Source organism: Onychomys torridus, chromosome 2 (genome assembly GCF_903995425.1).
Source record: "Onychomys torridus chromosome 2, mOncTor1.1, whole genome shotgun sequence".
NCBI lineage: Eukaryota > Metazoa > Chordata > Mammalia > Rodentia > Cricetidae > Onychomys > Onychomys torridus.
This window is the reverse complement of record NC_050444.1, coordinates 128,615,923-128,628,611: the sequence shown is the minus strand read 5'-3', so window position 1 is coordinate 128,628,611 and position 12,689 is coordinate 128,615,923. Positions and strand designations below refer to the sequence as shown.

The 12,689-nt window shown below is 36.5% G+C and overlaps 1 protein-coding gene across 1 annotated transcript; it reads right to left on the bottom strand.

The window, feature by feature from the left end:
- Nucleotides 1-366: 366 nt before the first annotated feature.
- LOC118577967 (selection and upkeep of intraepithelial T-cells protein 8-like) lies at nucleotides 367-12,335 on the bottom strand. Its single transcript, XM_036178594.1, has 6 exons — nucleotides 12,265-12,335; nucleotides 8,968-9,317; nucleotides 8,346-8,627; nucleotides 6,228-6,335; nucleotides 2,429-2,554; nucleotides 367-377 (listed from the first exon to the last, which is right to left on the bottom strand). Exons 1-6 carry the CDS (start codon nucleotides 12,333-12,335, stop codon nucleotides 367-369), a joined length of 948 nt encoding a protein of 315 aa, XP_036034487.1.
- Nucleotides 12,336-12,689: the final 354 nt, after the last annotated feature.

The window sequence follows — 12,689 nt, the reverse complement described above, 5'->3', positions numbered from 1 at the left end:
ATCCCTAGAACCCATATTTCTGCACTGTAGTGCACTATTTAGAATGAATAAACATTTAGAATTCATATTCTTCATGGACAGAAGTCCTAGTGCATTCCCATGTCTGAAGTCTAAAAACATTCCAACACATTTGTACAACAGGCTGTAGGTAGTCTTATGATCACAATCATACCCAGTAGTGAAATGAAGCCCCCAAACTAAAGGAAAACAATCCTAAAATTTCATCAATCTATTAGACTTTACTCCAAATGCCAAAAGAATTATGTAAACAAATAGCAAGTTTTAAGGCATTTAAATTAAATGAAATCACACTTCTTAAATGTCCAAATACAAAGTGACAGCAATGGAAATAGAGTGAAACTGGCATTAAAACAGACCTATAGGGGGAAAAGTAGAGATAATAGAATTGAATGCAGGTATATATTTTCAATTGAAGTGGACAAGGCACTAAGAACACACAATGGAACAGAAGAGTCTCTTCAGTGTATAATTCTGGGAAAACTGGTTGTCCACACAGATGAAAGTAAAGCCTTGTCTGTTAACCTATCCAAACATCAACTCAATATGTTAAATATGTAAAGCTAAGACCTAGGATGCTAAGATGCCTAAAGGAAAACATAGGAGCAAGGATTGGTGAAGACTTCCTAAAGATGACATCAAAGGCACAGCAGACAGCAGAAACATTAAGCAGAACTGTAGGAAACTAAAATGCTTGTGCAGAACACATAAAAATGATCAACAGAGTGTAAAGGCACCAAGACCTACAGAATGCCAGAAAGCTTTTTATGAACCATAAATGTGATAAAAAGTAATAACACACACACACACACACACACACACACACACTTACCTAAGTCAATAGAAAGGGTTTTCTTATTCAATGTTAGGAATATGCAAAGTGATATGATGACCAGTTAATTATAAAAGTATCTGAGTAACAACATATGAACCAGCTCGACTCATTAATCCATCCACAACAGCTGACTACAGTTATGTAATCATTAAGACTGCCCAATGTCCTATAATAAAGAGGAATTGAGCACTGGTGGCTCTTGAAATGGCTGAGATGATCTGTATCATATCTTTGCCACCTACGTTTTCTCCTGCAGAATCTTCAGAAGTTATAATAAGCAGTTACTTGTGTTGTGGGATGTCTTTCTGTATGCTGTGAATATGTGTTGCTCCCATGGGTTAATAAATAAAGCTGCATTGGCCTATGGCAGGGCAGGATTGAGCCTCATGGGAAATTCAAATGATATAGAAAGAGAAGAAAGGCAGAGTCAGGGGAGATGCTTTGAGCCACAACCAGGAGAAGCAAGATGTGAGAAAACAGGTAATGCCATGAAACCATGTGGCAAAACATGGATTAATAGAAATGGGTTGAGTTGAGTTGTAAAGCTAGCTGGCAAGAAACCAGAGTCATAGGTCATACAATTTGTAATTAATATTAAGCCTCTGGGTGATTATTTTATAAGTATCTGTAGGACCATAAGTGGGAGAGATTGATCCAGAGAAATTTTGGCTACATATTTGAATGAAGGTGTTCACAGTAGTTTGGTCTTAGTTGCTTTACTTTCTGGGTATTTGATTGTGAATATAAATGCAAATTGTTTGCCTTTGGTGATAAAAGCATAGGAAAATTGAATTCCCAGTTTTATAAATTCTAAGGAAGAATTTTTCATGGGAATCATAGAAGTGTACAGGTGTTTGAATTCTATGATCCAAGGCCCATTTAGCAAGAGGTTGGAAATGAAAAGAAAAAAAGAAAGAAAGAAATCTCCTCTGGAGACCACTGTGACTCTGAAGTTCTCTTTTGTGATTTGGAAGAAATGTGCATATTAATACACAATCTCATGCTGCACTGATTTCTGCTAACAATTCTATATACATATTTTCCCTATACGCTTTTAAAGAATAATGTATTGTCAACTGTCAAAACCATACTCTATTTAGTGTTATTCTTTTCATCACAGACTCTACTTCTACATAGTTACCATATTTCATATTTAATAGAGCCATAGAAAGATTCCATAGTTTAAAAAGCCTTGTGAAATTGCATATACATGAAATATCATTGTTGAAATTAAATAGAAATTCTTTATATTTCGTATATTTTCAGTACAGACTCTACAATAAAAACTGTTATATTTTTGACCCACAATCATATATGTATATTTATTATTAAACAGTGAGAAAATATTTAAAGTAAATGAGAGTTGATTCAATAGAATTTCTTGCAGTGATGTTTCTTTCTTCTTGTGGCAGGAGCAGAAGGATCTAGTCCCCAACACAGCTGAAAATACTGGAAGCTTTAGTTAGAGCCTCCCAGGGATGATGTAAGTTTCACAAAACTAAACAATTCCAAAGAGACATACATCTAGGACAACAAGAGAATTAAAGGTATGCTATTACCATTAATGCTATTTACCTTTGTTCCGATACTGCAGATACTTAAGAAGGATTGTTATAGAGAAGACTATGAAACACAGGAACTGTAAAGCCATCACTATGATGTCTAATTTATGGAAACATGGTTCACATTTAGATTCATGATCTAGAACAGAGAGAGTTAGAGTTAAAGAAGGAGCTTAGGCATATATGAGACAGCAGCCCAAAGACAACCACCTGAAAAAATGGGCGTCGTTATCCCATTCATAATTATCTCTAAGTAGAACTGAAGCATCAGGCTTGTTTTGTGACTAGGACATCTCAGTTGACTCGTAAAACTACCAGAGCTAAGAGAAATTTCCTTTTAGTTTAAAACACATAATAATAAAGAAAATAATAATAATAATGATAAATTTCCTTTTTGGACCTTAACAACCTAACCTAGCACAAAATTAGTAGCTTCGGGCACTGGATATATCTCAGTTCATAGGAATCCTCATCAGATTCAACCTTGGGCAAGAGTATCTGTGAGAACAGCATTAACTACAATGAAGGGATTGGGTTCCATCCACAGATTATGAGAACAGACGTGGCTGGCTCTTCCATCAGTGTCAATAAACACACTCTTACCTTTGACCTGCGAGGACCCGGCTCAGAGACTCACTTCTTAAGCTAAACAAACAGTACACAAGTGTTTCTCTATAGATTACCAGGTAAGTATCCATAGGATAGTTAATGTTCATATCATCTCCCAGAAAAAGATGAACAAATTTTTTGAAATAAATTAGAAATATATTTTAGACAAGATAGCACAGTTTTGACTTTTAGTCTCTGGAAGGCAGGGAATCAGAATTCATTTTGTATGTGTGTGTTTCCAGAATCACCATTCAACATATTGTGTAAAATTATCTGATATCAAAAGAGAATGAATTTCCCACAACCACTTTGGAATAGACTATTTCAATGACTAAGTGGTCTTCATTGTATGGAAGATGCAAAAGGAAAAACTTGAAACCAAGTTATTGCGGCTATTTGATCACACTGTGAACCCCAAGTTTGTATTTGTATTAACTAAATAAAATTAACCTTGGGTCAGGAGGCTGAATTAGCAACTAGTTGAAAGAAAGTAATCACAGAGCCTCAGAGAGCATCCAGGAGAGATAGAGAGATGCATTGGAAGTAGTAAGAAGGAATTTAGAGTGACAAGAGGTTTTTTGTTGTTGTTGTTGTTGTTTGTTTTGTTTTGGCGGAGCAGAAGGATGTGCTTTTTGGGAGACACCAGCAAGAATAGAAGGTTAGCTAGTTGCTAATCCATCTTTCTGAGCTAACATGATTTTACTCTAGCCTTTGAATCTTGAGTCTTATTTATAAATAGCACTATAGAGATTTAGTTAATGTTATCTTTATTGGCAACAACAGAGCCAGCGCCTGTAGGAAAAACATTCTTGCCAGGCTGTGGCCTGAGCAGCTGTGCTGCTGCCAGAGAATCAGGCTGATAAATGTGGAGTCACATTGCTGGCTGAAAAAGCAATAGATTAAGGCACAGCCACTGTGCCAAAGGTAAAATAACATCAAGTACTGAAAGTAATAGTATAATAATATGACATGAAATTTGGAGCCAAACATACCTGTAGGTCCACTTTGGCTATGTCCTTTATAATCTCTGTAATCCACTATATCCTCATCCTTAATAAGATGACAGTAACAGAACTACCTCTAGCAATAATTTAGATAAACTCAATAAAGTGATTATCAAAATGCTTGGCATAAGGAAGTACCCTCTGAATGTGATTTATTAATTGGGAGTCTGTGAATTAGATACACTATTAGAATTAATAGATTTCAACTTCCCCTTTGAGTCACATTATTTTTTGAATTGATGTTAAATTGTAGCCTTCTTCCATCACTTTGGACTCAGATTTCTTAGTGAGTTATCTAATTTCTATTCTTGGCTTTATTATTAACTCTGTCTATGAATTCTTGTGTCTCCATATTTCAGCTTTACTCTGTTCTACAGTAAATAATAAATTTTGTTTTTTCATTGGAGTTGGAAAAGAGCTGTTCTTTTTCTTTAATTTCATGTGTGTAGGTGTTTTGCCTACATGTCTGTGCATCATATGTATGCATGATCCCATTCTGGCTAGAAATTGGTGTAGGATCTCTAGGAACTGGAGTTACAGACAGTTGTGAGACAGCCAGCGTGTGGGTGCTGGGAATTGAACCCAGGTCCCCTGAAAGACCAGCCAGTGCTCTTAACTTCTGAACTCTCTCTCAGCCCCAAAGTTTGTTCTTATAAATAACTATTGTTCTTTTAGCTACTGAATCCCTGTATCATTACAGAGTATGGTACATACATTTAATTTGCATAAAATGAAAAAGAAGAATTTAATTGTAAAGGAGTTATTGATTTATATAAGTATCTCTTTTCATATTAATTTATTCAAAACTAAGTCTTAAGAAGCTGCAATATTAAAAATAACTCAGGGGTTAGAGATGGATCAGAGGCTACGCATTTGCTGTGCAATCATGAGAACCTGAGTTCTAATCCCAGGACCCACATTAAAACAAAATAAAACTAAAGCTAAGTATGCCTGCATACACAACTATAACTCCAGCACTATGTGTGGCAGAAAAATTTAGATGATTTGGGCTTTCTTGCTGCCAGCCTAGCTCTAGGTTCAGTGAAAGGCATTCTCTTTTTTTTTTTTAACAATACAATGATTTAATAGACACAAACACACATTATACATCAGCGTTCTAAAAATTCCACATGAATTATTTCATTTAATTCCCATAATAACATTACACAGGCCATCAATTCTTTCCTCAGATCAGAAACTAACACCAAGAAAGGCCAACTTGCTGAAATCCTAAGTTGAGAAGCAGTTGTGAGGGGTTTAAATTTTGCTGGTCTGATCCAAAATACACAATCATGTCGGTAGAAAAGAGGAAAAGTAAAAGGAGCCTAAAGTTAAAGTTATACCAAGAAATGTGAACTGAAAATTATGTGTCATGACAAAAAACAATCAAACATACAAGCCAACAAGAAGGCTTACAACTTTGTTCTCTTAAAGAATAAAATTGATAGTGATAGAGTAGGAAATACAAAGTTCATCTCTGGCCTGTGAGAGTGAAAGCACAGGTCTAAGCACCTGCACACACACATGTGCATATACCTACCCTCTCTCTCTCTCTCTCTCTCTCTCTCTCTCTCTCTCTCTCTCTCTCTCTCTCTCACACACACACACACACACACACACACACACACACACACACACACTACACACACACACACACACACACACTGTTCCCAAACTGTATTCTGTAATTTGTGATCACATTTAATCTACCCTAGAATAAGACTCACGTGCATCAATCACTCAGCAGTTTGAGGGGACAGAAGGTGACTCTACTTTACTTTGAAATAATATTTCTCACAAAAAGGATGACATCCTTTAATTTTCAGTGTTTCAATTAGTGCTCCTCTTAGTGCTTCAGTGTGTAGTGTTTAATGGATATAGCAATTAACTGTAGATCTGAAAAAGCCCAGGAAATAGTCGTAGTCATCTTCAGCCCTAAAACCAAAATTTGCTTTAGGAATCTCAGAGTTGAAAAGTATAAATCCAACATCTGTAAAGTAAGAAGTAAGCTGTTCATCGCAGTGGGAAATGAGTGTCATTTAGTTTTAACTAAACTCTACATGTGACTTAAGAATAAAGTTAGGGGGGTTGGGGATTTAGCTCAGTGGTAGAGCACTTTCCTACCACTCTGGCAAAAAATAAATAAATAAAGTTAGGGAAAAAATCACTTAATAATTCCATCTTTCTTGGGTCATTTACCTTGTTTGTTGAAGATAAAAGTTAAAAGGTAAAATAAAGATAAAAAAATTGATGTTGAAAGGAAACCAAAAATTGATTTTTTCATGTAGTTCTCATTAAACAGGGCATCTAAAAAAAGAAGAGAACATCTTTAAAATACACATATGAAACAGCCCCACCAGACCAGGAGGCTGCTGCTAGGAGAACAGGTTCTGCAACTCCTCCTATCCTTAACCATCTCCCTCCCTTCCTTCCTTCCTATCTTCTCATCCCATTTCCCTCCATCCCTCCCTATCTCCCTATCTTCCTTCCACCCCATCTCCTTCCCTCCTTCACTCCCTCCCTTCCTTCCTTCCTCTTTCTCCCTTTTCCTTTTCTCCCTTCTTTCTTTTCTTAGTTCCTTTCTTTTCTCCTTTGTTTCCTCCTTCCTCTTTCCCTCCCTCCCTCTCTCATTTTCTTCCTTCCTACCTCTCCCACTTTTTGTATCTGGCTCAGGACTACACATTGGTAGACCTGATTTTGTGTCAACTACTGAGAAATTCTGAGCACTAAAGTTCATCTTGGAGATAAAATTTGTTCCTCCAACTTCTCCCACATTAATATCCCTCTTTACCCATGCAATTTTGTGATTACAAAATAAACTCTTCAAGTCCAATTTGTGTTGCCTATTTACTGCTGGACCTTCCACTGGAACATGGTTGATCTCCTACAAATAACACCCCATTAAAGAAGTTAACTCTCCCTTCTCAGCTGCCAATAGTTCCTCAGATAGGTGAACCTCCTTCACTCTTTACTAGGGTTTTGTGTGGCTTGAGCTTGTGCATGGCTTGAGCAAGATGGGTGTGTTGCACATGAAGTCCCAGCCACTGTGAGTTCATATGGCAACTGAAATTCGTACAACATCTTCACTCAAGAGGCTTACTAGCTTTTGTCTAAGATATGCTCACTCCAAAATGTCCCCTCTAATGACTGAAAATTCATCTTTCATAACTCAGTTCTATGACCTTAGAATTATTTGTTCTTTTTCTCAAAGAGTGTCTTTCACCATTTCTTTAGTGTATGAGTACATCCCCTCATCTTTACTTTAAAAATATCTGTAGTATCTTACTCACATGCCTTATTATGTAGCACAAGCTGAACTCAAATTCTATCCTCATCCTGCCTGAACCTTTCAAGTGCCATCCTTCCTAACTTCTGATTCCTACTCATTCTTGTGAACTATAGTATTCAAAAGCCATTTCTAGAGAGCCCTATTTAGTCACAACAACATGTCTTTTCAGTCATTTCCCTAATTCTAGGGTACCGCAGAGTTTTTAAAAGGGAGAGAAAACCTGTACTTTTAGTCAATGTAGAAAAACATGAATTAGTGTCTAAGAGTGTAAATGCTTCTCTTCCCACCTACACACAGTCTGTTCATACAAGAAACTTAATTTCTGCATATGGGTGTTCACACAGGGTAGCTTTGTTAAACATATGACAACCTTTTCCTGATTTTTTTCATTCATCTATCATGTTTTCTAGGAGTGAGCAATGAAAAAATAATCACACAATCTGCATTTTACTTACACATTTTTCTTACTGCTGTTCTCTCTCTCTCTCTCTCTCTCTCTCTCTCTCTCTCTCTCTGTGTGTGTGTGTATGTGTGTGTGTGTGTGTGTGTGTGTGTGTGTTATTGTTATACACTTTACTGTCATAACAATTTCTATGTATTGAATTTGTGGGAATTTAAAATGCTAGTTCTAACACTGAATACCATGTGACAGTAATCAATGTGTCTTAATGATCTAGAATTCATAAAAACCCATGGAGTGGTTATAATTTTTCAAAGATGAGAATATACTTCAAAATTATCAGTGCCACTTTTCTATGATTGAGATAGCATCTTGTTAAACTTCACATAAATAAAACATATATTGAGACAACATTAAATGTCTCTAGAACTCTAAGATATGCTTAATTATAAATTTCCACTTTTCCTCTCATACTGTACACTTAGCATCTGTCTTACCAAAACCAGTATCAATGATAAAGAGGCAAAGTATGTTCTGTAATTCAGTAAGATTTTTGACAGTGATTAGTTCACTGCTTTATTCTCTGTGCTTCAAGTTGACAATTAATCCCTCATGACAGAGTACTCACTTGCCAGGATGAGATTTGTTTGCTTCTCTTCGCCAGTTAGAGGGTTAAGAACACAGCATGTGATACTTTCCTGTGACTGGTTTCTGAGGAGAAGAGTCATCTTCATGTGGAAAAATCTATCTCCATCCTGTGAGTGTGATATTGAAGAATATGGAACTACCTCCCCTTTGCTGCCTCTCCCTTCCATTCGGGGCTGTGGGAACCACCCTTCTGACAAGCACCCCACAATGAATCCATCATCACTGGGACTCTCAACATGGATTTGCATCTTCAATCCAAATGCTGGTGGAAATGATGAGGAGATAACAGCACAGTGATTATACTGAGTTTAGACTGTCTGGTTGGGGGAAAAAAGGAGTCTCAAGCGTATGCTCTACAGTCTAATAACATGAGTGTATTGATTTCCATACTTTCTTTTCAAGTTAGGCTAATTTATTGCTATGTGATGTCTATATCCTGCATAGTGTATTCTTGAGATAGATATGTGACTTGTAATCACTACTTGGCTATTTTAAAACCTTGAAATAAGAAAAAGCCATAAAAAATCACCAAGATAATTTCCATGTATTTCAGTTTGTTGGGCACAAGGACACTGGTATACTATATTCCACAAACAACTTACCTGCCACACTGAGGTTCATGCTGGTCACATCACTAAAGCCGCTATCATTAAATGAACATTGGTAAAGCCCATCATCAGAAATGCTGATATTATGAATTCTGATGGCCACTCTGCCCTTCCCAATGGCCTCTTTCACGAACTCTGTACAATTCACGTATTCAGGTGCAGCTTCTCCATTCACTCCATGGCCACCTCTGTACTGATAAACAAGTTTGGAATTGTCACTCCTGAACCAGCGCACCTCCATAAACTCCACACTGCATGGTGGGGACACCTGGCAGCTGAGCTCAGCCTGGCCTCCTACTCTAGCCACCAAGTGTCTAGCAGGAGTAGTCACCATCAGATTCTCTGTGGGAAATTTGAAAATAAAAATAAATCTGAAATTAACAAGATGTTGCTGCCATTCAGTGCTGAGAAGAACATATCAAATCCTACCCACAAGGCCTAGCTGATCTAAATATTCAACTCTAATTACATTCCTTTTCATCTTTCAATGTTTTTTGAAAACTAATGCTAACTCTTTCTTATCTTTAAAATAGATTCTAGTGAAGTAGGAATCCCCGATGATCTGTCTTGTTACTTAAGAACTCTAAGGAAAAATCTGTCTGGCATAACTATTTTGGAATTCTGGAATCTATTGAAGGCTGTTTGTTGGTTTCTGTGACACCATCTATGACAAAATACCTAAGAAAAATAGTTTTAATGAGAAGATACTATTTTAATTCATGGCGGCAGAGGCTTCACTTTATGGTAGGTTTTCCCACTGTTTCTCAGCTGTGCTAAGACAGTGTCAACCTGGAGAATGTGAAGCATAGTGTTTTGTTGCTAGGAAGCACAGAGAGTAGAAAGGACAAGGATAGTGTCTTTCCAAGGTGTTCTCCACTTGTCCAGCTCCTCCAACTATGCACTACCTCCTACTTCTCTCTCCTCTCATAGTGCCTTAATATCATGAACTCAGTCTCATCAATTCTCAATTATTGAATCTCACGATTATACAACCCTTTAGCACATGTATGTCATTTAAGGAGAAATTTCAAAACCAATTGGTAATTAGCTACAACTTCAATTGAAGGTTTGGATAATTGTTATTTACAGTCAACAGTACCAACTACTCCCCCCTACAACCTTTAGTTTATTGATAAGAAGTTGTTCATGTTCTCTAGGGCAGTCTGGGTAGCCTTTGAGAGTCAGGAAGAGCAAAACTAACTCCATTTTCCAATGATTGGAGCACTGTGCTCTGATCTTTGATTATTGCCTCTGGTCACATAAATGTAGACAAAGAGATGGTTAGTTATATTTGTAGCTTCTCCTAAATTTAAAACCTTACCATTTCCTAACTGAGGTAGCATCCAGATTGTTTTCAAGGTTTTTTTTGAATCATGTTTATTAAAGAGGGCATTCCAAAGCAACTGTGCATATGGGGAGAACTGGAATCCCTATCCTTTGATCTATCACTGCCATTCTTTCCCTTGCTACATAATTCACAATTGATAAATAAGATGCTTTTAGTGTTTTGAAAATCACATCCTATGTTAGAACATTTAATAAAATTAGGATTTTTTTTACTATCACATTTTCCTTCCCTAATGATTATGTAGTTTTGATTATCTGTGTTTGCCATTTTCCTTCTCTCCAACAAATCTTGAACATATCTTTCAAGACAGATACTAATCACAAAGTCTCTTCTGTTTTTGTTTGTCTGTGATAATGTCTGCCTATCCTCTATATTTGCAAGATAATTAATCTGTTATGATATATAATCCTAAGTTAGTGTGGGTTTCCCCCTCCATGCAGTAAATATTTTACTTCATCTATTTCTTGCTTGTGTGGTTTCTATAAAATTGAAGGTAATTTTATCTTTTTTGGGGGGGTGGACAGATTTCTCCCCATGACTGCTGGCATTTTAAATTTTATCGTCCATTTTCATTATACTTTGAATACGATGTGCAGAGGTGCATTTTTTTCAGTTTGCTTTGTCTCTTACCCTGTTTGGTGTTCACTGAGATTCCTGGATCTGTGGGGAATTTTAGTTATGGTTGTATTGTGTATACCACTCCTCCTTTTTGCCTTTCTTCTCCTTGTATTACCATTGTCTGCATAGTATATCTTTAAGAATGTCTCAGAATTATTTGATTTTCTCTGCAATTGTTTTAGTCTTTCTTCTCTTTATACATTTCTATGATTAATACTCAAAGTCAAATGTGGTTTTTTTCTCAAGTTTTGTCAGTCTACTCATGAGCACATAAAAGAAGAATTCCTTATTTCTGCTATGGTGTTTTGTATCTATCAGATTTCCTTGCATTACTTTATAAGAATTTCGAGATATTTTATAGTATCCATTTTTTCTTCCTGTATTTTCCATTTTTGCCATTAGATCATTTACAATATTAATTATTATTGTGTTAATTTTCTAGCCTGACAATTCGAGATTATTTGTGTGGTCTTACTTGCTCTGTCCCTATAGATTCTGGCTTTGATTCTCAGTGTTTCTTGGAAAGTTTTGTTGGAAGTCAAATACACTACAATTAATGTACCCAGATGTCATGTTTTAGTAATGTAGTGCTAATGTGTGTGGGGGAGAAAGAATGAGCATTCTGCAGTTTTATGATTTGGATTCAGCCTTTTAGTGAACCTGTGCCTTTGAGTTGTGACCTTCTTGGGGTGTTCTCAATGTCTCTATCTCCTAAGTGTGGCAAGATAGAAAGAAGTGGATTGAGCTCAGTATTACCCTTCCTTCTCCCAGGTCAGTTCTGTCAAGTCATGAAGCTCAACAACAATTCTGTGAGAAAACAGTTCATCTTGATGGCAGAACTAACTAATGTGAACCTATTTCAGAATGGTTACTTTCTCCATTTCTCCGTCCTCACCACAGGAAACTGTTAGAAATGTAGAAAGTAAAAGGCACCACCCAAGGCCTACCAATGATGGGGCTTAGGTGGTGGTTCTGGTTCAAACCACTCTACATTGGGACTCTAGTAACTCTGTGGTTTCAGCTTACATTTTTCTGCTTTACCTCTTATTTTCTCAGATCTTTCTTCTCTCCTCAGAGATTTCTACCTGGTAGATTTCTGCTCCTTTTTGTTTCTCTACCTTGTGAGACAGTACTACACTCTGTTATTTCATTCTTTGAATCTAAGAAGAGTTGCGGACAACTTTTTTTACTTTTTACTTGATATTGCAAAGAAGTGATGCTGTTAACCTCCTTCAATAACAAACTGGACAGCAAAAGTCTATTTTGCATCCTTTTCATAATTACAATGGATAAGAAAAAACTAAGTGTTCTTACGAGAAGTGGATGCTGCTGCTATCACTTGCAGGAAAGTGAAGCATACATGATACCCAGAAAAACAGGAGTATGTAGACTTCATTATATCTGAAAAGGACAATAGAATGTGGTAAGAAACAATGAGATACAAAGTGTAGATTGTCTAGATACACAAAATTGATTCATAATTTTAAAAAGAGACAACCTTAAGTTTCAATTAATAATAAATCTCAGTGTTAGAAAAAAGAGAGATGGTCCATGCCATACCTGGTTCTGATCAGAGGAGGACTTCTCAGTTCCATTATCCCTCTAGTTCATACTCTGGTTACTTTAACCTTTTGACCAAACTTTCTAAGTGAGCAGTACCCCCAGCAGTTGTATTTAACAAACAGTGGAAGAAAAATATTGGAAGCAAGTCAATGGATTTAGGGAACAAAAGCAGACAGTCTAAAAGCAT

Bases quoted from the DNA above. Each gene is read 5' to 3' on its own strand.
- LOC118577967 (XM_036178594.1), bottom strand. From the start codon at position 12,335: ATGAAGTCTACATACTCCTGTTTTTCTGGGTATCATGTATGCTTCACT. The intron at 8,628-8,967 runs GTAAGTTGTTTG...CATTTCCACCAG, and splicing joins CATGAACCTCAGTGTGGCAG to CATTTGGATTGAAGATGCAA. The intron at 6,336-8,345 runs GTGAGTACTCTG...TTCTTTTTTTAG, and splicing joins AACAAATCTCATCCTGGCAA to ATGCCCTGTTTAATGAGAAC.